This window comes from Nycticebus coucang, chromosome 6 (assembly GCF_027406575.1).
Source record: "Nycticebus coucang isolate mNycCou1 chromosome 6, mNycCou1.pri, whole genome shotgun sequence".
Taxonomy (NCBI): Eukaryota; Metazoa; Chordata; class Mammalia; order Primates; family Lorisidae; genus Nycticebus; species Nycticebus coucang.
This window is the reverse complement of record NC_069785.1, coordinates 69847974-69873351: the sequence shown is the minus strand read 5'-3', so window position 1 is coordinate 69873351 and position 25378 is coordinate 69847974. Positions and strand designations below refer to the sequence as shown.

General features: G+C 47.3%; 2 protein-coding genes across 4 annotated transcripts in view; one reads left to right on the top strand and one right to left on the bottom strand.

Moving 5' to 3' along the window:
• AAGAB (alpha and gamma adaptin binding protein) overlaps positions 1–3579 on the top strand; it is a 42007-nt gene extending 38428 nt beyond the window's left edge. The window contains exons 8-10 of the mRNA XM_053596182.1: positions 724–828; positions 1264–1313; positions 1931–3579. Of these exons, the coding sequence (XP_053452157.1) occupies positions 724–828; positions 1264–1313; positions 1931–2008 (233 nt within the window). The 3' untranslated portion in view covers positions 2009–3579. The remainder of the gene's footprint in view (positions 1–723; positions 829–1263; positions 1314–1930) is intronic.
• A 9314-nt stretch (positions 3580–12893) lies between these two features.
• SMAD3 (SMAD family member 3) overlaps positions 12894–25378 on the bottom strand; it is a 119122-nt gene continuing 106637 nt past the window's right edge. For 2 of the 3 annotated variants that reach the window (XM_053596179.1, XM_053596180.1), the window contains exons 6-9: positions 21691–21903; positions 19539–19676; positions 16675–16819; positions 12894–13963 (exon numbers count right to left, since the gene is read on the bottom strand). In XM_053596179.1, coding sequence (XP_053452154.1) covers positions 13840–13963; positions 16675–16819; positions 19539–19676; positions 21691–21903 — 620 coding nt within the window. In that variant the 3' untranslated portion in view covers positions 12894–13839. Of the gene's footprint in view, positions 13964–16674; positions 16828–17047; positions 17139–19287; positions 19291–19538; positions 19677–21690; positions 21904–25378 lie in introns of all 3 variants that reach the window. The other variant, XM_053596181.1, reaches the window with a different exon arrangement.

The following is a 25378-nucleotide window of genomic DNA, read 5'->3' as shown; positions in this document are numbered from 1 at the left end:
AAGCAATCCACCTGCCTTGACCTCACAAAGTGCTAGGATTATAGGCGTGAGCCACTGCACCCGTCTTTCCTATTGGCTTTTAAACCTGCTAAAATCTCTGCCATTAAAACAAACCATTAATCACACGGAAAGGGGTGGGGAAGACACGAACCTAAGCAACTTCGGAAAACAGTACTCAGACTGGATACCATAAGGTTAAAAACAAAAAGAACTGAACTCTATTTAATAAATTTGTTTCTCACAGAAGTATGGGTCAGCATTTATGAAATTACATATATAATTCCTAATCACCTTATATAGTTGTTGTCAGTAGTAGATGTGAAAATACTTATATAGTAAAATATGGTATAAACCTTAGTCATTTATTGTTGAATCAGTGTACTATGGTAGATTGAGTTTGACCTTCACAGTTGGAAACACCTAAGTCTAGATCCATTTACTGGCTGAGACCTGGAGCAAGTCACTTCAACTCTGAGCTTTAGTTTTCTTGTTTTTAAAGTTGAAATAGTATACTTTACCTCATAACAGTGTTGTTAAGAGTAAAGTAAGTTGCTATTTATTTGTGAATAGCAGCCAGGCAGAGTGAGGCTCCAGGGGCTGTAACCTGGCACACGTTGGGCATTTAATCATTAGTGACTTTCATCAAAGCCGGCATAGCATCCATTGCCTTCGATTCTGTGGATTTAGCACATATATAAATAATGTGACAAATTCTTATTTCAGATCCCATGTTAGATCTGGATATTCAAGAATTAGCCAGTCTTACTACTGGAGGAGGAGATTTGGAGAATTTTGAAAGACTATTTTCAAAGTTAAAGGAAATGAAAGGTAATCAGATCCATTGTCTAACACATTCCCATGTTGATGCTCATCTTTTTTATGTAATAGCATTTTATTTTGTAATCCTGGATTGGATTCTGTGCTCCAATCTTTGCTGTTCTGAGAAACTTAGCTGCTTGGGGGACTGTCATCCTGGAGAAAATTTTTCCCTGGAGAAAATTTTTCTTTCTTCATTTTCTTCTCCTGCATCTGTTTCTTTCAATGTGTCTGATAAGATGGAATCTGTAAGATCCCTACCAATTTACTAACATCATTTCCATCTGGAATATTTGGAAGACTTAAATCTCCTAATAGCTGTAATGACTACACCATAATCATGTCTTTGAAACCGTCTCCCATCTTCTGGTCTTAGAATGAACGCCCATACACTCCAGATTCTCTTGTTCTATTAGACAAATTTCCTAAGATATATTTTCCCCCTAGACAAGGCTGCGACGCTTCCTCACGAGCAAAGAAAGTTGCATGCAGAAAAGGTGAGACAATCAGTCAGGTATTTATTGAGTACCTACAAAAGGTCCAGTGCTATTATAATTTCATGTCACACTTGTGTACTAAAGGGATGTAGTCTGAGCTTTTTATTGGATATTAACTTATAACTAATTAAATGTTTATAAAATAACAATATCGTTGCTGCAATCAAACCAAGATTTTTCAGATGTGTGTTGAGTGATCTGGAACTACTGAGACTTAGAATGTTTGCCTTCTTAACCACTAGGCCAGAAAACTCTTGTTTGTTTTGTTACTTCGTATCACTGATGCAGTACATGTTCTTGGCAAGTTAACTGACATGGTTGATGGTATTCCATTACATGAATATGTCATAATTTATCCAGTACCCTTTTAGGCCACATGCATTTTTTTGCTTTTGTAAATAAGGAAGCTGTGCCTATCTGTGTACACAACTCTGATTATATCCTTTATAAATTTCTAAACGTGGAAGTCATGGTCAAATGGCATTCAGTGGTTTCAGAATATGTTGACAGTGGGCTGAAGGGTGAAGTGTAGACTTTAGGTGAGTTCAAGGTATGACATAAGAAACGAGCTGAAATTCAGCTATTGCCTAAACTTTGTTGCATACTTATCTCCACAGGTGGCCAAAGCATTCTGGATGGCGATTGGGGGAGATAGAGATGAAATTGAAGGCCTTTCTTCTGATGAAGAGCACTAAGTTATTCTTACTAGGTTTGATTAACAAGGATTCTAGCTCTATCTGAGAAAACTTCCACACTCAGTCCAGTCATATTTTGCTGAAATTCCCATTATCATGTTGGCTGCCTGACTTGTATAATTTTAGTTTTTAGTAGAGCATTAAGGAGCGATCTTTTCTCCCTCAGTATATTTTAAGGGAGTGAGGAGAACAATGATAATATCAAGTGAGAATTTCTTAGATATACCTTTTTTATTCTAGTAATGGGGGTAGAATGAGTTTCACAGGTCTCTATCATTTACTTAGATTGAAGAAGAAAACCACCAAGCCATTCCTGATCAGCCTTTTAGGTAGCATTCTCTACATTCAAACTTGGTAGTGCACAGGAACTGGCTTATCTCAGCTTTCCTGGGTGTTTGAGGTTTCTCCATTTAAGGAGCTTGTGGCTCTGAGCTACGCTTTTAGGGGGAGGAAAAGAGGGAACTGCAAAATTGATTTGTGTTATAGATGAGGCCTAAGTCAGTGGCCAAGAGGTTAGTCTCTAACTGAAAAAAAAAAAATGCTTCTGTTCATTTGAAGTATGGTATCTGAATTTATGCTAGGAAGAATTGAAAAACCAGTGTGAACTTTTAGTTAGACCATTATAAATATAGCAAAAGTTTCCTATTCTGGTGGGGATAAAACCCCTCTAAACTGAGTTACGGGGAAGAGGTGTGTGTGTGTGTGTGTATAAGAAAGAATCTCAAAGGAATTCCTGTGTAGGTCATGGAAATAGTAAGTGATCATATACTGAGATTTTTGTGTTAGCATTATCATGAAAAACTCTTCTTAGAGTTCTCCCCTGATACTTTGAGATGCCAGAGCTGTGTTGTCATACTTTATACCCTCAAAACAAGGCAAGTTTCCCCTTCTTTCTCTTTTAAAGCCAAACAGAGATCACTGCCAAAAATAGCAACCCTAGGGGTGGGTGAGGATGTGCAATGCTCGGCAGTGGATTCCTGAGCACCTTGTTTTACTTGCAGCGTTGATGGCCCCTCTGTAACCTTCTAGAACTGGAGCCCCATGGGAATACCCTTTGCTCTTTATCCTTTGTCTTATTCCAGTGGGTCAGCCCCCAGACACTGATTGCCAGAGGAAAGTTTTTAAAGGAAGAGTGGAAAGTACAGCAAATAAAAATCCTTATTTCTGTTTTTGTAGACACTTCTGTAATGTATGTCATTTTCCTTCACTGTTATAGTTACTGCCACAGCTCTAAGATGGCACTGACCACAGTGGGGGGAAGGTGCCAGCACATGGGCTGAGAACTGCTTCTGGCCTGGTGTGGACTCTGGAACAGTTCACACAGCATGAAAGGAACATGGGGTAGGTCAGGAGCAGGAACAAAATTCATACCCACTCCAGGTATCACTTATTAGAACTGAGGAACCTGAAACAGATGGCAGATGGAATGGAATGCTACGAGGGCTTGAGTGACTGCAGGGGCCTCTGAGCAACCCCTCGGTGATAGGGACACCTGGGAAGAGGCATTCTGGGGAACACTGGAAGCTGTCTTGCTTAGTAACCTAATCTTTCCCCTCTTCTTCTTTTTTTTTTTTAAACTGGTCAGAAGGACTTTCAGTCTATGGTTTACCACCACCTCGCCATCACCTGTTTTTTTGAGGCAACTGTATTAAGGAAGTTGGACCTAGGGTTACAAAATGATAGGTGGAACATGTTTCTGTTGAACTACGGAAAGATTTAGAAAATATATTAGGCCATGTGGTTAGGAAAAACAGACTAGAAAAAGCTGTGAACTTGATTTTGTGAATTAAACAAAGATGAGTGATTAAAGTATAATTTATTTATACAGTCTGCTAATGTGTATTATTATGCTTTTGTTGTTTTTCAGTAGGGGAGGGCAAGGGGGAAAAGCTTTATGTCCTTCATTTAGTTAGACATATGTAGTGAGTAGTCTAGGAGTTTATCAAGCTCACTACTTTGGTATCCACTATGCCTATGTATAATACACATCACCACGTTTTTTGTTGTTTTTTTTTTTGAGACAGAGTCTCACTTTGTTGCCCTCGGTAGAGTGCCGTGGCATCACAGCTCACAGCAACCTCCAGCTCTTGGGCTTAGGCAATTCTCTTGCCTCAGCTGCCGAGTAGCTGGGATTACAGGTGCCCACCACCACACCCAGTTATTTTGTTGTTGTTGTTGTTGTTGCAGTTTGGCCAGGGCGGGTTTGAACCTGCCACCCTCGGTATGTAGGGCCGGTGCACTACTTACTGAGCCACAGGCGCCACCCTCACCACGTTTTTAAGACCTCAGCTGTCTGGGGATATTGGTCTCTACTAGGGGATGCCTGAGATGAAGGTATCTAGTGATACCTACTAAAGGCCCCCATTGGGAAGAGTGATTATGAGCTAACACAGCAGTAACAATCGCAGTCTATATAAAGTGACCTATGTGCAGGCCACCACAAGTGATCATGGACCATCCAGCTGGGATACAAAACAAGGGACTTGGCTTTCTCTGTTGTGTGACACATTTTGTAAAGTATGGTTTGTGTCTGATGAATATGATGGCAAAGTTCGAAGATGAGTGTTGGAAGGTAGGGAGATACAGTAAACCTTTTTCCCCTGTGGAAACCATGTGTTATATAATAATTTTAGAGTGATGAAGACATAGATATTTTTATAATTTTAAAATATGCTAGCCTGCCGGAGTATGAGATTGACAGAACCAGTTTGCTTGCTCTCTATTTATAAAACTTGGCCACATCTGATTCAGAGAAGCTAGAGATTCAGGGAAGCTAGACTTAGATGGTTGAGTAATATGGGATGTGGTTCAAGGACCACAGAGCATGTCAGGCCATTCCTGCAAATGACTATAACACGTGAAATGTGATATATAGCTAATTTCATGTTCTCACTGAGAAGAAGTGGGGATAAACATTTTTGCTGAGGCTTGTTAGCCAATCTCTTAACAATAGCCACTGAGAGAGCACACAGAGAGGGCCTTGCCTTGCCTTGCCTGCCATGGAAAAACAATCTTAGAAGAATCACTGTCTCAGGGTAAGATGAGAGCTCTGCAAACTATTCTGAGCTTGGGTGTTTGCTGATGCAAAGCTAAATTTAGCCAACATGTGTCCAATGTGGTCAGGGGTTCTGATTCATTGAACGTTGTGATTGATGGAGACAGTTTTAGTGGATGCTGTAAGAGTTAGACTTGCTCTTCACTGTCTCCTCCAAATTTTACAGTGGACAGTTTAGCTACAACATTATATCATTAAGTACCAAATCTTAATAGGTGGAAAAAGGGTAAAAACTCTGGTCAAGTGTACTGACCCTAGTACCATATCACTATAAGGTTAGTTTGAAAATAACACCCTCTTAACTTTTCCATAATTTGTCCGTCTCATAAAAGTAGAATGCTGACTATACAGGGTGAATTTCTCAATTTCTCAGATTCCACTTGGAGTTTAGTGATCCATCCTTGCATATCTTTGGCAGGTAAGCTCTTGCAGAAAGTGTCTTCGAAATTCTCTTAAGTTTCATATTTTGGCATTACTTACACTTGTCCTTAACGTCACAAGTCTTGCTCTTAACATAGGTGTCTGTATTTAGAGTCAGGTTCTAGCAGAGGATGTATCTTGCTCCATTCTAAGTTGTTCCTCTGATTTGCAGAGTGAAGAATTAACAAAAGAAGCCGTAGCAATAGTACAGGCCCTTAGCTGGAAGACTACTGAGCCCCATTCCAACTATGGTGATTCACGGTTCTACTTTGTTTCCTTTTAGAAAAGTATTGATTCAAAACCTGGACAAATTGATTACTACTGCATCTTTGGAACACAGGCTTGGGGGAAAAAAATTTTTTTTTTCTTCTAAACCCTTTTCTATATATCTGTTGATAGGCCTAAACACTCCCCACAGCTACAAAGCTGGGAGGCCTTGGTAACTGCTCTTGCCCACTTTACTAACTAGGAAAGCCTCCCTGTCTCTCCAGGAAGGAAGGAACCAGTTGTTACCTCTGCCCAGGTGGTTTTAAGGCTATGATAATGTGCACTAAGTAAGGCCTGAGGTAGGAATTCTATAGAGACAGCAGTATAGTTAGGAGAGAGAAGAGGCCAGCCTGCACCAGTGCTGCCTCTCTAGGAGGATTCTCAGGAGGTCACTAATGGCAAAGTTAGATGGCCTTCAATGTGTTCCTCTGCCCTGGTGAGAGCAGATGCAAGGATTCAAGGACTAGCCGACACCGTGAAGTTTGTTGGTGCCAGACTCTGAGCTGGGTGTAGTGGAGGATACCAACTTGAGTAAGAATGTAGTTTATCTTTTCCAGAAGCTCAGAGTCCAACTCAGGTGGGCGGAAGGGGAGAGCAAGACAAGATCACAAAAGAGAGTGCCTGGCAGAATGTGAAAAGTGCTCTGACCAGTCTTAATTGCTATGGGAGGAAAACAGTCTAGTGTATCTTACAGCAGTGGTTCTCAAACTTGAAATCATGTCAGAATCACCTGGAAGGTCCACCCCCAAGTTTCTGATCCAGTAGGTCTGGCATGGAACATGAGAATTTACATTTCTAATCCCCCAGAAAATACAGATGCGGCAGGTTTGGGACCTTTGAGAACCACTGACTTTGGGGAAGTAATACTTAAATTGAGCAAGGATAAAGAATTTAGGCAGATAGGTAAGTGGAGGCAGCAAAGTTGTTAGTGCAAGTTGTGGCATAGGAATAAGAGCTGGGAAAACCCGGTAGTTACTTAAGAGAAATGGTGGTAGACAAGGGTGGATTTTGGAGAGGGCCTTGAAATACTGTAGTATGGAGTCTATACTGACTCTGGAGGTGATTGAGGAGCCAAAGATTTTAGATGCTTTCTCTAAAGCATCTAACCATAATTACAATTGAAGGTTTGGCATCCATATTAGCAGTTGTGTTGAGAAGGATTCTGAGGCTGAGAATAGGTGCAGCATCTTGGTGGTTTTTGCCATGGACTGAGAAATTAAGAATGGTATTCCTTCAATCACGTGTAAGGACTTATTACAGGACAGCACAGTGGAAAGGGATACAAAGGTAACTGCTAAAGCAGGATTTACAAGACTTGGGCAATGACTGAGTCATTTATTAGCAAAAGTAAAGTGGCCAAAAGAAGCCAGGGATACCAGAATAAAATGGAAAGCCACTCTCGGGGAACTCACAGAACATGTGGCAGAGCAGCCTGTGGAAAGATGTTCACGAAAGGCTTCCGGGAGATGCCTGAGCTGAGTCACAAAGCATTACTGAGAGTTATCCAGGGGAACTGGCGGTGTGTGTCTAAAGGTGGGGGGGAGGCGGTGCTGTAGGCTGGGGAAGAGAGGCTGATGTATAAGCAGCGGGAAGAGCACAGGAAGGGCGATCCAGCAGGAACCGTAAGTCACTGTGTTGCAGAGTGAAGCAGGCAGTGGCAGGAGGCAGAAGGGGCAAATGACGGGGACAAGCATTCCAAAGTAAAGACCTCAGAGCGTGTGCCGTGGACTGGGTGACCAGCGAAGGTCTGATAGGTTACTAGGACAATGTGAATGACACATTTACAGGAAAGCAGTCTGGAGGCTGGAGAACCATCAGGACACTAGTGCAGTTGTCCAGGGCGAGGGACCTGCAGTACAGGGCAGTGCAGGCCTGTACGAGAGAAGAGAGATGGGAGACACAGGACTGCTAGCAGGTGGGGAATGAGGGAGTGGTGGACAACTGTGCCTTCTGTGGATGGAGGTCAGGTAAGAAATGGGGCTAGAGGCCAGAGAAAAGGGCAATGGCTTAATAGGGAAATGGATTCTGGTTTTGAAATTTGTCAGTTTGAGATCCTTGTGGACCCTTCCTGTGCCAGTAGCCAGCAGGCTGTTGGGTGTGAGTCTGCAGCTCAGGATTGATGTCTGGGCTATAAGTACTAATTTGGGAGTCATTAGCATTTATGTGGCTTGAAATCTTAAGGGTAGATGAGATCAGGTAGGGAGGAATGCCGAGAACGTACAGTGGGTCCGGGAGGACTGACAAGGAAGTTGATAGAAGAGGTGCAGGCCCAAGAAAAAGATCATACAAGAGGGCTAAAGAGAACTGGGAAGCTCAGGGAACGGGACCTTCCCAAAAGGAGGGGTGTCACAAAGGAGGGCAGCCGTGGTGGAGAGTGAACTGAGCTGCTTATGACTTGGGAAATGGGAGGGGAGAGTCTGCTGATACAAACTGGGGAGGCAGGAAAGGGCTGGCTCAGGTACAATGAGCCTGTGAGGTTTTGGATCACATCTAACAGGTAGTTGGACTTTGAAGTTGTGGTGCTTAAGGCACAGACTGGGTTAAAGGTGCCGATTTGAGAGTCTACTGTTGAGAAGTACAGACTACATAAAACCTTGGGGAAAGTTGTTCAGGGGCAGGAAGGTGGAAGACCTGACCCAAGAATAATCATAAAGGTAGGAATCTGATCCAGTTCCTGGAGGCCAAATCTAAAGGCCCTTACTGTGGAATCTGCCTCCTCCTGGTAAGGGAGGGGTTTGGACTCTGGTGAGGTCCTTAGAAGGAAGACTCCTATAGAAGTGGCCACGCTAAAGGATTATTCTAGCTGCCATTTTGTCATTCTCCCCAAAATTATTCTTATTCAAACTCTTAAAGACCAAATAGCATCTTACATTTTTAATCACCTTGTTTCTTATCTACATCTTCTGGAATCAGTGTAAGATCCAACCAAGGAGAAACAATTTTGAAGTCCCTTTTTCCTTGGGAGCTTGAATTCAGAATGAATTTTCACAATAGCTAATAGTCAATCTGAGCTGGAAAGTGTGGAAAATGTGTTAGTTGTGAATCTAAAACCACCTCCACACCTATAGGAAGACTGATCTGGTAGCATTTAGGACACAGTGATAGAATGAAAGAGGCAGGCTAGGAGAGGGCTGGCAGGGCTCCAGGTTGGGGTGGTGGCATTCAATCATTTCCCAAAGGCTTTTGGTTGCAGGAGACATGAATGCAAAATGGCACTGCCAACAATGGCACCAATGGGACTTCTGCAGTGTCTAGATGTAGGGAACAGGGACATCCACCAACTGGGAAGCTTAACCTTTGTGCAGATAGTCCAGGTGCTCCTGTCTCTGCTAGACTGGCACTGCCCGTTGCCCTTGGTGAGTGAATGACAGCGGGTGTTACAGGAAGACTGGCAGAGTGGCCTGGCATGTCATCAAAGTACACCTGGGCTTGCAGACAGAGTCCCCTGGTCCTCCAGAACGCTGAAGCCTGTGACCCCACCGGGCTCCCTTTTAAATCTTCTCTCCACCTACAGTCAGCAGCAAGAATCAGACTGAGCTTCTGGCACAAGAGCTTTTCCATGAAAAGTTTATTAAAAGGCCACTTACAAGAGAGAGGACATAGATCTTTAAAGATAGAGGTACAATACTTAAACAAACAGGTACTCTGCTTTTAAAATATAAAAGTTAGAAAAGTCTAAAACACTATAAATACATACATGCTTTTTACAAAGATATTAAAAGGTCACACTGGCTGAACAGTGACGGTAACCAACATCCTCCATGTTCTGTCCTCCACCCCACACACCAAAACTAGAGTCCGGAACAGCTGAGTTGCTGCAGCAGCAGTACAGGGGAGTGAAAGCTTCTTGGCTAGAGACGGCGCCATCTCCCTGTGTAAAGTGTTCGCCCCTCGGAAGGGACAGAGGCTTGGTTCAGAGAACCTCTGTAGAAGGGCCTAGATTTGACTTAAGAGCTGCCAGTTTTTACACGCTGCCACCCAGGTAGCCAGCCTGGTTTGGTGTTTCTGAGCCAAAAAGTCACTACACACTCCACCAACATTCAGAACTGGCTGTGCCAAAACTCCGTAGCCACTGTCTTTGGGAGGAGAGACCTTTCCAACTTTCTTTAAAAAATTAAATAGTTATCTGTCTGAATGGTTTTAAGAAATTATTACATAAATATAAAAACACCAGAATATACTAGAGTATACATTTCTGCATTAATAAAAAAAGGAAATCCATTATAGAATCACTGAGAATTTCTAGATCCAGTTTATATGAGAGGCAAGGTTCTTTTACGAGATAGCTGCGTTTCTGAAAAGTTGCCTGTATAGCAAGTCACTGCCCCACCGGCTGGAAACACCCATCACAAATGCTTCATCTTCATTGTCAACCCCTTTCCTCTGAGGACATTATTCTGCTTTCCTTACCGACACTCCCTTGAGAAGCAGCTGATGCTCCTTAAAAGGGTGAAGCCCATCTTGAAGACTATTCCTTGAAGGCGTGCTACAGGGAACATGTATGTCAGGCAAAGAAAAATGATACAGCTTAGCTGTGTTGAGGTTTTCTGGTAAAATGGAGACATGGACACATTGTGGCAAAACTCCCATCTCTAACCAAGTCACACAGAAACCAGGTCCAGAGCTAGACCTGTGCTCTTGTGTAGCCCCCTTGGTAAACAGACCCTTGAGCAGCCTGCAGATTCCTTTCCCTCCGTGGTCTACTGTGCACTCCGGCCCTGGTGGAGCCCATCGTGGAGCTTCAGAGATGGCAGCTTGGGGCTAAGAATGAAATCAGATACTTGCCTTCTCCCCTGACTACTCACATACTTGCGTGACAGGCACACACTGCTTAAAGAAAACTTTCTGTGATTTGAGTAAAAGCATTTAGCCTGGAATATGTCCAAACTCTAAGAAGCCAAGGGAAAATGGAGAAAAACAAAACAAACTCGGCACATGGTATGTGCTACAGCTCATTTCAATACATTAACAAAGATTGAAAGAAAATAATCACCACAGTCAATAAAAAAAATACAACAGACAACATAAGGACAACGGAAAGTCTGCCAGCAGCCTTGCCCTCATGTGTGTTCTTCCTAAGAGTCAAAGTCCCCGCTCCTAACTCTGGGCTTGTCTCAAAATGTCAGACCTACAGCCTGCCATGGAGGTGGCCAACTGTGATGACGTTCCAGCACAGGCCTGTAATCCAAACCCACTGGGTAGCTGCGTACGTATGTGCTGGAAGGCTCTAAGTTACTAAATAAAGTTGGGAAGAAGAGGGCTGGGGGTGGTGGTGGAAATAAAAGTTGGCTCCTTGGGAGGTGCTGAAGACAAGGGTCTATGCCCCTATGCTAGCTACACTCGGTCAGTGTCAGCACAAGCCATAAGGTAACGGTGATGTCATGGCAGGACCCCAGGGGCGGGGGTTGGTGGACAACACATGTGGTCTTGTTGCCTAAATGAGTTACACTTGGAACTGCTATCTGGCGGCTAAAAAGACAGCCCTGGTTTCCTCTTGCCCCTTTCAACTGTCCTTTAAAAAAGTTTTTTAATACACAAATGTCATTCACACAGTAGGATTTTAAACCTAAGGAAACTAGTTTTGTAACTTAAATGAAGGACACTATTACACATGCCCAAAGCACCCACGCAGCATCTATGATGGGAATGGCACCACTTCCCGGCCTCTTAAGTATGGCCAAATTTATTTTCAGTGATGCCAAAGGTAGGCTTGCCTACAATCTCCTCACATGTCCTCCTCTGGTAGTCTCTGGTCTACAAAGAAAGGGCCAAGGAAGTAGCCTTTGGAAAAACACAAAACTGACGCTTCTCGCTCCTAGAAGCAGCCTTCCGGTCTGAGCCCTGAACATTCTAACACACCATACAAATGTGTAATTTCATCACTTTTGAAGTGTGTAACGTGCTAAAAGTATACATTGTCTTCCCTTCACCTTCCACAAGATGGAACGAGACAGGCCTTCCACAAGATGACAGGATTATCAGAACTGGGCTGCACCTGAAGCTAGTTCCCAAGCACCTGGGGGACCGCTGTGTGCCTCCTGGGATGGTCTACGCAGCAGGTGGAGAAAGCAGGCCTGCAGACTGCTGCCCGTGGGTTTTAGGAGAGGGACCAGGATTGTTCCAGAAGAAGCCAAAAGGGAATATTTGTGCCCTGGGTCTCGGAGCTGACTGGGAGTGTGATGCACACACAGGTTTGGGGGGTTTCCTGTGCTTGTAAGGAGCAGCCCAGAGATCATTTCACACCAAGCACGTACTTCAGACCCGCAGTACTTGGCTCTCTCAGAGGAAGCGAGGAGTTTCATGTTTTCTTTGGGTTCTGTGTCAACATCCCTGCGAGAAGACTCACACATCTGGCGAGGTGCTCCTCTGTTCTCTTCCTGTGTCCTCAGGAGACTCAGGGAGCAACTCTCCTACCTGGAAACCTCAAGGCTAGAGTTTCAGAAGCACCAGGAAGCCCCCCTACATCTTCCTACAGCATCAGAAATTTCATCACATCTGAGATTTCTAATCTGCCAAAAGTATACGCTTTCTTCCCTTCACTTGGACTAAGACAAGACTTCCATAGGAAATCCTTTTATTTTTCCTGGTATAAATCCATGCAAACATGTGGGACGAGTCATTTCATACCAAAACAGCAGCAAAGAATAAAGTACCAATTGAAAGTGGCAATTCTGTCTGCTATATTCTGCAAAAGGCCAGTAAAGAAGAAGGCTCTTTTTTCTTTTTTCCAGTTGCAATAATTTATACTAGTTTTCTCCCTAATTGCCACTGGGAGCAGTACTTATACTACACAGTATAACTGCTGTAGTTGCCACTGATGCTCCTCTACCGTGAGCTAGATAATCTCATATCCCAGGGGAAAGATGACAGAACTCTTTGCACCAAGCCTGCAATTTTCAAAGGTGTAAAAAAATTTGAATAGCCCTTTTCATTTGCCTATGTTGGCCTGAGATTTTTCCCTTCTGGTGAATTTGCTTCTGTAAATTTCAGCTTCCATAAGTGCTGGCAGGTGTCTCCTCAACAAAAACCTGGAAAAGCTTCCCCTTGGGAAAGAGAAAGAAGAGAAGTAGTTGCTGGGACTGCTCTGGTTTCCCGAAGTGCCAACCTAGGATTTTTTAAAAAATATAAAACAAACATTTAAAAGAGCATATGATAAAGTTGATTTAATTACTGCAACTGACTACATAAACCATATAGCCGTATGCATCAGAATCTGGAGTGAGCTTTTACAGATGACCAGGGACGCACTCAGGATGGTGTGGCCTCAGCCTAAACACCATACTGAGACTACGGCCCCCTGCTTCCTGTGAACACTTACCATCATTCAAATCTCTTTGAGATTAATGTGATAATAGAAACTATACACTGCATCGCACTAAGCCTCAGCAGATCCTTCCAACTTTTCAAAGTGAAAAAAGGATATGTTAAAGTTTTTAAAGAAGAGGTGGCTCTCACCAATTCCCACTGTCCTGTGCACATGTTCTGCTGAATATGTGCCAATCAGTATGTTCCCAGAGGGGAGGGAGACTGACAAGCCTCCTCCCCATCCCAAGTCCCTCCGGCTCCTGAGGCTTGGGGTCTCCTGTAGTGGTGAGGCTTGGTCAGGAGTGTTCACTTGAAGCTTTATCAGAAGCGCTGAGAGCTGGGCATGAGGTCTGTTTATGACCCTGCAGGCTTTTCCTACCAAGAACACCCTTCCAAGGTGAACTCTACAATCCAGTCCTGGACAGAAGGGCATTTCCAGTTGGACCGTGACATCCCAGACTGCTGTCATTAAAAAAAGGCAGCTGAGGGAGGGGCAGAAACACTACCTGTTCTGTTCACTCAAGCCACCAGAGCAGAAGCCACTTCTTACCCTTCAAGCTGGCACCAAAGGGCAAGGTATGTTCAGCAGACACACTGTTTATAAAATCCACCTCTGGGTTTGCTTTTGTGTTTTGGAAAACAGGTTGGTGCCACTTTAGTTCAGGAAGAAAACCTTCCTCCTTGACAACAATGGGTTGAGTAGAGTTCCAATTTTCTCCACTTCCCACGTGGCCATTTTCCCCAAGCCCGCCCTCCCCACCCTCCCCCTTCACACGGGATGTCTCTAAGACACGCTGGAACAGCGGATGCTTGGGGAGCCCATCTGGGTAAGGACCTTGTCAAGCCACTGCAAAGGCCCATTCAGGTGCAGCTCGATCCAGCAGGGGGTGCTGGTCACTGTCTGTCTCCTACAAGAAATAGGGAAAGGGGGAGGGTGGGAGACTTAAAAAATGTTCAGAAGGACACACAAATCAGAACACCTTTTTCTGCTTTGATAACAGTCTTTCTCCCAAAGTCAGAGATAGATCCTACCTTGTTAGACAATGCCCTAGAAGAGGTGCCAATAACTTGATGAAACTACCAAGCCAAACTCCTCCAAGGAGGGAGGGCTTGGAGTAAATCAGGTTCTCTCAAGGGGGAAGGAAGTGGACCTTAAAGAGTTAAACACGTAAAAAGTCAATTCTGGGTACCCCAGAGGCGCACAATTACTGTGACAAGCCCCCCAGTGGAGGATCTCCAACCTGAGCAAAGGTCTCCCTGGCTCCCATCTGTACCAAATGGGCACTTGTAAGTTCCCCCATCTCCAGATCCAGCCCCAGCAGGCTACGATGACGTGTGTCTGTCTGATTGAAGGGTGTTTTTTACAAAGCGCCGACAGAATCCACATGCCTTCAGTTCCCAATGTGCTGATATAATTCCCATCTACGGCCTTATTTTGGAAAATCTTACAAGCAGAGCAAGCCATGGAACAATTACTGGAAAAAACCAAGGCACACCACACGTTTCTTTTCCCCAAAGCGTTGTCTAATTTCAGGCTAGTTGATGACGCAGCTCGCAGGCGGGCTCCCAAAGGCCTCTGCTGAGCAGAGGCTATCTGCTGAGGCCGGAGTCACTGGTGCCAGCTGGAGGTGAGAGGCATGGGCCCTGGGCCCTGCTTTAGGCCACCTCACAGAGAGAACAACTGAAACCTTACTCTCCTTGGCCCAAGAGGCAGAAGGAGGGCAAGACTATTCTGGGAAGGGGCCGTACCCGCCCCTAGGCTGTTGTGCATGCTGCCAGGCAGCAGTGACGCGGTGGGCCACATAGGACTGGGTGTGCTGGCAGTATACCCTGCACGGTGATACACTGTCCCCAAGGAAAGCTTTCTGCCACCAGGGAGCCGCTTCCCAGCACTTGGAGCTGGAGGCTGCAATGCCACACCAGGTCCAGGTCTGCTGTCCTGGGTACCGCCCTCCCTGCTTGGCCTACTCTTTGTCTGAGTTGCAGGGAGCTTCTGAAATGGGCTCACTGTCTCAGCTCTGGGGTGTCTGCCTGATGGACGGTACCTGAGCATGTCCCTCTAGACCAGGGGTCCTCAAACTGTGGCCTGCGGGCCACATGGGGCCATGATGTGATTGTATTTGTTCCTGTTTTTTTACTTCAAAATGAGATAGGTGCAGTGTGCATAGGAATTTGTTCATAGTTTTTTGTTTAAACTATAGTTCGGCCTTCCAACGGTCTGAGGGACAGTGAACTGGCCCCCTGTTTAAAAAGTTTGAGGACACTTGCTCTAGACCACAGTCCACAAATGGACTTCTCCTTGCTCTTTTCCATTGGGGTCCATCTTTAAATACTTCCCTTCCCCACTAAAAAGTATTAATTTTCTAACCTTTCACTCTTATTCCCTAAATGATTTAAGCCAGGGCTAAAAGGTTGGCTAAAATGTCTCTCCAGCTGGACCTTTGGGCCTGGGCTAATTTCTCTTGAGGTCTGACCACTTTGCTTAAGTGGTCACTTTCTGGATTCCAGAAAGACCCCAGAGACCCAGGTGCTACGTCTCCTGACACCATGGGGCAGACATGGAAGAACAGCAGCTGAAATACGGTAAATGGGAGAGGAGGACTTTACAGACTGAAATCCTTTAATGAGAATCTGACTTTCCATAAGTCATGCTCATCTGGATTTCATTATAAACAGTGGCCCAGAGCCAATGCTGAAATGGGTTTGGCCCGGGTGCAGAATGACTGCAAAACAAAATGAATTCCAAACATCTGGAAAAATGAAGAGAAGGGTAGAGTAACTTGCAAGACGCTGGCTCCAGCTGACATGTGGGCACCTCGGCGTCTGCCACAGGAGCTAGGGGTTGGCGGGGGTGGAGGGACAGAAGGAAGGGTGCACAGCCCCTCCCTCTCAGGAAACCCCCATCCATGTGTGGAAAGGAAAGAAGGGACTGGAGTCTCTAAACCCAAACCAGCACTGCCTGAAACTCAACCCGCAGACTCAGTGGACCTGTTATAAGTGCCATGTGTCAACCAGTACCTAGAATTCTGAAAACTAATAAACTTCTTTTCTGAGCAAGAAAACTGTACTCCTTCATCACTCCCCAAGTCTCCTCCTCCACTCCCTGATTCTCAGTTTTAATTTCCTAGCTCCTCAGGGTCACCAGTGTCCCTGAGTCAGAGATGGAGCCACGGAGAAGGGCAGGAACAGAGAGGTGAAGACTCACATTCCTGAAGAGGGTCATTCTAAAACCATCTTCGCCCAAAATGAAGAATGGCGAAGAAGAGGGGCACAGTTCTAGGCTCAGCTTTTTCACTCATGATGATACTTTAGGCAAGTCCCTTTCCCCTCCAGAGACCTCAGTTCCCTCATCTGTACAGTGGCGAGGATGCCACAGTCCCTACCCAAGGACAGGTGAGGATGAAACGGGATATATGTGTTCACCGTGCCCGATAAACTGTTCCTACCCAGCGAGCACTGTTCTGCTCTGCCTCAGCTTCCAGGGCTGGGTCGGCCCTCCCCTCCCCCGCCCCTGCCTGCCAGGCCCCGCCTCTCTCTGCCTGAGGACCCACCCCCAACTCTGCAGTGCTGAGTGGCTCCCAACCAGGTCCCGGTGCAGTGTCGGCAGCGCCACACTGACCTGTACTCCGCACCCCAGCCTTTGACGAAGCTCATGCGGATGGTGCACATCCGGGTCAGCTGGTAGACGGCCTCAAAGCCCTGGTTGACAGACTGGGCCAGGAGGGCGGCGAACTCCTGGTTGTTGAAGATCTTCAGGTTGCAACCTGCCAAACACACATAAACAGTGCCCTGGAGATGGAAGGGTGCACAGGCTGGCGGCTCCTCTCCTGACAAAGCAACCCCTGGGACCCCCAGGATGGCATCACTCCCACGGCCCCAGTGGCACGGCCTCAGCTCAGAGAGCATGAGGGACGGGCAGACTCACACCCCTGCACTTGAATCTTTGAATGTGCCACCACCCCACTGGGAAACAAGGCTGACCAATGTAAGAGGGGAAATCAAGGCTGTCCTGCAAGCTCCGGCTTCCAGAGCTATGAGAAGTCAGGCTTTTGTAACAGGGAGATGGCGTGGAGAGGTAGGCCTCTGCCTGGGCAGTAGGGCCAAGGACAGACAGGGAAGGGACCTTAGCCAGGGTGCCTGTGCTGTGTGGGACTGGCTGACCACCTGGGCACAGGACTCCTGGCTTGTGTCATAGCAGAGGGGGCCAGCAGAGATAGGCTCGCTGTAAGGCTGGTGGGCCTGCCATTCCAACTGGCAGCTCGGCAGAGGGTTGGGGACACAGTTCACCCAGGCTGCTCTCACAAACCTGCCTTGTGCCAGGCTAGGAGGGCGTGAGAGATCTGGGCTACATTTTGGCCTCTGGGCACAAGGCTGGGTCGAGGTGACATTCACAGCAAGTGAAGGTGTGCGTCTAATTCTCCAGACAGTAAAACTAAAGACAGGCACAAATAAAGTTTAAAATAAACCTCCTGTTTGAAGTCCTACTGCCTGAGTGCCAGGAATGTGTCAGCCAGAAAAATAAAGACAAAAGCACATGCCGGAAATAACCAAAGGTGAGCTGAGGTGACTCTCATGAATGGGCCAGCACCAGGCCCCTAATCTTGCTGTGTGACTCTGAGTTGGTGACTTTTGCTTTGTGACCCTGTCTGCTCTGTAAAACGAGAGGCCTGCCTCAGAGGTCCTCACAGCTCTGACTTCCCATGAGCTGACAAACACCAGGGCTAACTCAGTCCTCATGAAGAGGATGGGGGTGGGGGTGGGGCTGGGGAAGGGAGTAAGCAGAATGCCAGGAATGCAACTGAGCTTCCTCTTCTCATTTTCTCCGAGGGCAAGTGTGGTGGAACACGAGGGCAAGTGTGGTGGAACACGGCTGACACTGGGCGGGAGCCGCCTGTGGAGCCAAGAAGCAGAGAGAGCAAGACTCCAGCGTCAGCCAGTCCTGGGCTCCATCCTGGCTCCACCACTTGCTACCTATGTGCCTGCAGGCAGGTGGCTTAAATTCCCTGAGCTCTCCTCAATGCGTCTCCTACTTATAGAGCCAGAATAACTGAAGAGGACAAGTGAGATCAAAGATATCAATGTACTTAGGAAAGGCAACCACAAGGTCTGTGGCAACATGGAGTACTGTTACCATTCCATACGCTCATTCTGAAGTCTTCCTTGTCCATGGCTCGCCACTGCACTGTCATCTGCTACTCATGGGCAGGGAAAGACACCATACATGGGCCACAGGCAATGGTCTGACCCAGACCACATTTTGCAGGCTGCATGCCTGAAGAAGTGGGCTCTGATTGGGGCTTTCTGCCCAGCTTTCCTAAGTAAAGAGGCTTTAGATCAGATCAGCCTCCTGCCTCAAGTTGCTCTCCAAGGATGGTCCTGTCCAAACCACCCTCTGGGGTATAGCTTTTTGGGGGCACAAGTGGAATTCGTGAGCCCTGCTCAGAAAACCCTCAAAAGTTCCCCAGAATAAACCCTAAACTTTCTCATATCCTTCCATGGTTTGGTGCCACTTTGCTTTTTAAATGCTTGCCCCGGCTTGGCACCTGTAGCTCAGTGATTAGAATGCCGGCCACATACACCAAGGCTGGCAGGTTCGTATCCAGCCTGGGCCTGCTACACAACAATGATAACTGCAACAACAAAAAAAAATAGCTGGGCATTGTGGCAGGCGCCTGTAGTCCCTGAGGCAAGAGACTGAGGGAAGGCTGAGGCAAGAGAGTCGCTTAAACCTAAGAGTTTGAGGTTGCTGTGAGCTGTGATGCCATAGCACTCTACCGATGATGACAAGGTGAGACTCTGTCTCTAAATAAATAAATAAATACATGAATAAATGCTTAACCTGACTGCTTTACACATGGCCTCCTCCAGCCACAGCACTGCCTGGACATGCCCTGCCCTCCATTGCCTTGGGGCCTTTGCCTGGACTGTCTCCTCCACCTCCCTGTGCTTGCCGATCCTGCAGGGCTCAAAGCCTTCTCCATGAAGACTGACCTGACCTACCCTGACAGTTAAATGTGCTTTCTCCCCCCCTCTGCACTGCTCGCCTGGTGCTTGGCACCTCTCTCCCTGTATTAAAATCATCGGTCCCTGTTCTAAATACTCCATAGGTCTATAAGGTCTGGGGGGACAGAGCAGGGCCCCGTCCACCTCTCCATTCGCCCACAGCACCTGGCACTGTGCCCTGCATGCGTGTACATCTGTGCAAGGAACGAGTAAAGGAAGGAAGCCACACTGCCTGTCTGTGCGTACAGGAGACAGGCAGCACCGGCACGTTAAAGGCAAATCCATCAGATGCTACATTTGCTTCCCGGAGGTTTAGGGAAGCACAGTAAGACGTCTACACACTGAGAAGCCCAGTCAGATCACCTTCAGGTTGGCACTGCAAACACCAGGGAAAGACAAGGTAAGAAAGATGATGTCTGCCTAGCAACCCAGGCATGTGCCCCGGAAAAGGACCTCAGGGCAGGGATGGGTGTGGCTTACCTGGTGGGATCTTGCAGACGGTGGCTGGGTGCCAGCCGTAGCGTTGGTTGCAGTTGGGAGACTGGACAAAAATAGCGCTGTCGCTGAGGCATTCTGCGAAGACCTCCCCGCCAATGTAGTAGAGCCGCACACCCCTCCCTAGAGAGATTCGGTTAGCTAGGCTCAGGGTGCCCTTGCCCACGCACAGTGGCCCTGGGGCCAGTACAGGAGGCAGTGAGGCAGGGGAGGCTCCCAGTGACTGGTTCTCTGCCAGCTCCCCGGGCAAACAAGACCTACAGCCCAAGCCTAAAACCCAGGTAGGGGAAATCGTGGGCACTACTGGATTCCTAAGGCTAACGGAGGCAGATGACAAGAGAAAAGAGCACGGGGTAAGTCTGTGGCAGCCTCTGCCTGGCCAGCCATGGGCCTCAGTCAACTTACTCAACCTCTGAGCCTCACTTTCTATAAAACGGGATGATGATGACACCTACCCTCACGGGGTTCCTATGGGACATGGAGTGAATGCCCCATGAGTGTCAGCTGCTGCTGCCACCACCACTACTCTCTGTCCCTTCCCATTGCGAGATTCAGAGAGTCTCTCAGTAACCCTGCGGGGCTCCCTCTGAGGCAACAGATACCCCAGGAGCCACTGTAGGGACGGCCAGTGCTACCTCCTATACCATTTTTCCTCTCTCAGTCTATTTTTCTAAAACATTCCACAAGTTTACCTCATTTACTTTTCTTTCATCTCTTAAATCCATTCCAGATGGACAGAAATTATTTTTAAATTGGCTCTGCAGCTCAAAGTTACATAAACACTCTTGACAATGAGCTCTCTGCTCAGCCAGGGATGGTCCCTCCTCCTGCCTGGGAAAGCCTCTGTTCCGTTGTTCACCAGGAGGGCCAGGAAGAAGCCGGATTTTACGGATCAAGTGGGACAGAAAGGAGCTGACCAGCCCATGCACCACTTGATGTCCCCTGCCCTGTCCCCACTCCCACTATCATCCCACCCCCCAACCGCTCCCTTCTGCTTTTGGTCCTACAGGACTTGGTGCCACGAGACATACAGGTGCCAGGGACTCAATTCCCAGGAGGGCAGAAATGGGGGTGGGAAGACCCAGACCAAAAATGTGTTTCATTTCGGTCATTTTAAAAGAATTATTTTTAAAATGTGGAAAATGCTGGACTCAGTGGAGTATGTGCAAAGTTCCGATACTCAGGAGGCTGATGCCAGAGGATGGCTTCAGCCCAAGTTCAAGATCAGACAGGGCAACATAGTGAGACCCCCATCTCAAAAAAAAAAATTGTACCAAATAAATAAAATATATAAAAGAATAAAAATAATAAGTAAAACTTGTGTATGCCACCCAGAATTAGTATCTAGCATCTTTTTTAAAGAAAAAGAAACCAGGAAGGATGGGGGTTTGGCAGTGAGGACCATTTTGTCACTGACTAGAGCCATTTCCTACCTCCCCAGGCATCAGGTCATTCCCTGGAAAATGATGAGCACACCACCTTGGATTGATGCCATCCAACTTTTCTTGTCTTACTATAGAATCAATTCTCTCTTCAAAGGAAACCTTTCACGAGAACCCAAGAAAATAAACAACCAGACACAGAGTGACTCTGGTTCGTGTGGGACCGGACCTCTACTGTGCCGTCCTGCCAGCTCCCCAGCCCCTTGGCCAACCCTGTGGGCTCCCAGACACCAGGATGATGTCTGAATATGATAACTTTATAAGCAAACCCTGTGACATGTAACATAGCTTCTTCTGCCCTAAACTAACACCCATCTTTTACCTGTGACCTGGGAGCCGGAAGGCAGGATGTTAATTGTGGTGGTGAGTGGGTTGTGGGCACTTCTTGTCTTTCTACCTTTTCTAAATTGTCTAGAATAGTCATATATGAAAACAACAAAAGATGATTCCCTACTTAGCAACCTATCTGTACTTTAAGGGTATTTTTAGTATGAGAATCCGTATGTTGCCTTTCTCATAGACGTCCCTCTTTTATCCCTTTGAGTAGGAAGGATTCAGCAATCTGAACTCCATTGTCTGGCTCTTACTCAGGGGGCCAGGCTGGAGGCATTGAGTCCCCACCCCATTCCTGCAGGAGCAGAGGCTGTTCTGGGGCTGGGTAGGAGCAGAGGTGAGGGGAGATGTCTACCCCTTACCGATATGCCTCCGAGTGAGCTCCACGGCCGCATTTCTGTTGACGTTAGAGAGCAGGCCCAGGCAGAAGCGCTCCGAGTTGGAGGGGTCAGTGAAGCCGTCCACTGTCATAGATGGCTGAGACGCATGGAAGGTCTCCCCAACGCGCTGGTTCAGCTCATAGTAGGAGATGGAGCACCAGAAGGCCGGCTCGCAGTAGGTGACGGGCTGCAGGTCTGCAGACAGGGTGGGCTACCAGGTCAGTGGGTCCCCCAGGGTCCCATGCTCCCCAATGCACGTCACCTGCACACTCTAGAAGACTATTCCCCCATTTCTCAGTGGGTCTTAATAATCTCTATTGTATAAAACTTGTGCGATCCTGGGAATAAACACTCAGGAGTCTGGAGGAGCATTTCAGAAACCCTGCCACTGTGTGTGTGTAAAGAGCCATTGAATTCATTTGTTTTTAGCACAAAGAGGCCCAGCCCCTCCTAGCTTTCACTGGACTTAGTCTTCAAGGTGGGGCAGCGCCAAACTTGGAGGAACCCCTGGGTGCTGCTGCTGTTCCCTGGGCAGCCACGCCCCACATGCTTCCCTCCCAGCCTCTCTACTGAGGCCCCCAGAGTGACCCACACTAACCTCTGCCCCAAAGTAAGTAACCCACACTAATCTCTGTCCCCAAAGGGACCTTCAGTTTTAGGCAATGCATGACCTTGGCAAACTCCGACCTGTTGAGAGCAGCTCCCTGCAAGATGAAAGGCTGCGGCTGCCTCGTGGGCTGCATAGTGCCCCGGGGTCTATGAAACACATGTACTAGGCCACGTCTGCAGACGGACCCCAGGCCACATCTCTTATCACAGAAACTGTTTTCCATACTTCCCTGACACCGGTGCTGGGGTGGCTAACACACGAACTGAGCTAAAAGATATTCTGACTTTCTCCCAACTGTCCTTCTGTACAGTCTCAATCAGGGACCCCTCAAAGCCAAACTGCCCTCGTATCAGGGACTAGTTCTTTCTTTTGGGAGAGTAAATAGCGGCTTCTCACCATGTGATCATAGCCTTTCACTTCTGCTTCCTAAGACACACTTACCCGCCTCTCGCCCAGCCATGCTGAGCCACAACTGCCCTGGCGACCCGTCTTCCCCCTGCGTGGTGCCCTGCCTAACTCTGAAGCATCTCTCAGGCTCATCCTCTTAGCCTTCTGCCAAGCCCTTGGAATTCCCATACACATCAATGCTACAACCTCCTGACCCTGACTGCCCAGTGCTGACCAAGCCCACCATGTCTAGTTTGCTATCTACTTAAATCCCATCCCTTTGCTGAACAATTAGGGAGTCTTCTGCTCATTCTTACTCTTTCACCTCAAACCTTCATCCCTGGGTTACTCTGGCTCCTTCTTAAATACTCTTGGAGACATCTGGTAACTTATGGTGTGTCTCTCTGTGAGCTGCTGTCTCTGGGTGTCCTGACTGTCCAACTGGACCATGAAGTCTCAGGGCCCAGGCTGACATCTACCCTCCTTCACTTTAGCCCTCAGCATGGGGCCCTGATGAGAGGGGAACAAGAATGGTTTGCCATTCCCAAGTCTCAGCATTGGCCCAAGAATCCTGCTCCCTGAGTGCCAGGTAACTTCTCGGAGCAAGAACCCCCGGGGGGCCTGTGTTCACCATATTTTGAAGATATGTAAAGTTCAAGAGAGAAAAGTCAGAAGCTGTTCTGTCCACAGGGAAGGGCCTGCATGCCCCCATCACCAAATGACAGAGTGGCCCTGATCTCCTTGGAGGATTCAGGTGCACAATTCCCTTCTAAGAGTGAAAAGGGGCTTGGCACCTGTAACTCAGCATTTAGGGTACCGGCCACATGCACCAGGGCTGGTAGGTTTGAATCCAGCCAGGGCCTGCTAAAAACAACAATGACAACAGTAACAACAACAACAAAAAAAAAAAATAGCTAGGCATTTTGGCGATTGCCTATAGTCCCAGCTACTTGGGAGGATGAGGCAAGAAAATTGTTTAAGTCCAAGAGTTTGAGGTTGCTATGTGCTGTGATACCATGGCACTCTACCGAAGGCGACATACTAGGACTCTGTCTAAAATAAAATAAAATAACAGTGAGAAGGATGCTGCTACCACAAAGGAGATGCAGGCCAGTGACATCCCTGCACCCAACTCAAAGTGTCGGCTAGAGAGTCAGGACATCCTAGATCAGGTTTCTCAAACTTGGCATACTGATACTTTGGGCCAGAGCATTATTTGGGGGTGGGGGTTCCCGTAGAATGTTAAGCAGCATCCTGACCTCTAGCCATGAAATGCCAGTGCCATGTTGCCGGATGTTAGCAGCATGGCCTGTACCCACCAGGTGCCAGTTGGGTACAACTACCTTGCCCTCTCAAGTCAAAGCATCAAAAATGTCTCTGACGTTTTTTGTCAGCAGGTATCTTCTGGAGGAGTGGGAAATTGCTGCCAATTAAAAACTATTGTTCTAGATGTTTGACCAGGTCATGGAGCACTAGCTTTAAAGGTGTCCTCCAGACAGACTGGAGGGCAATCTTGGCTCAGCCCAGACTACCTGCAACCCAGCTAAAGTCTCTGAGCTCCCACTTCCATGTCCCCCTCCCCAGCCGCCTGGGCAGGGAGTACTCTTTACAGCCAGCACTGGCTGGACTGAGATAGCTTCCAGGAGTGCAGGGCCACACTACATAGTGTTAACAGCTACTACAACCCTGATTTCATGAACTTGAGCACAGCCTGTGTCCTATCTCAACCTCCATCACAAGAGAGGCAGGCCCTCTTTGCCCTTGCCTCTCTTCCCAAGGTGGGAGCAGGGAAGGTGAGGACGAAGGCAGGGATCTAAGCTGCTTAATGGAGAAGGGAGGGCTGACGGGGGTGGAGGCCACTGCGGCCTATGCCCTGGCCCTGAGGTTGGACTGAGCCACGTCAGCCACGTCCGGCTTTGGCTTTGCTCGATGCCTCAACATTCCACTGAGATAAGCTATATTCTAAACAATGTGGTCACTGAAATCTGAGCTATGCTACTTTTGGAAACTTAGAAAAAAAAAAAAAAAGAAAGAAATCTAAGTGCAATCCAAGCATTCAGAGTGGACAGGCAGAGTATCAGGGCTGCTGGTGCTTGCTCTGCTGACCTTGGTGTGTGACCTTGGGGACACGATCTCCTTCTGTGGCCTCAGTTTCCTGTCTGTACAATGACTGCCATCCACCAGAAGATATCTGAAGTTGACCATCTAATCCCTTGCTCTGGCATGCGTCAGCCTGAAGAGGCAGCTTTGGCTGATCTGGACTGGTCCTGGCTTACTCAGCAGCGTGTAGAAGGAAAATAGATTCTTCACCCTGAAACCATAAAGCCCTGTCCAACATTGCCTGGGCTTAGTCCAGGCAGAAGAGAAAAGAGGGAAGCTTCCAGGAACAATGACACAGACCACCATTCAAAACAAGAAAAGCCGGCAGGCCACCCACTGTGTGGCATGGTGCTGGGACCATGCTCTGAGGAAGTGAGGGCTTCAAAGGAATCTAAGAATCAAAGAAGGCCTTGGGGTTCTAGTCTAAGAGGCCCTCCCAAGCAGATCAGAGCCCTTATCCAAATACCACTGCCACTCACAGACACACACTAGACAGTGTTGTGGAAAACACTGCATACAAGGACCCTGACACATCATTAGAAGATGCTAGTTTGAGGGAGCAAAGTGATCAGG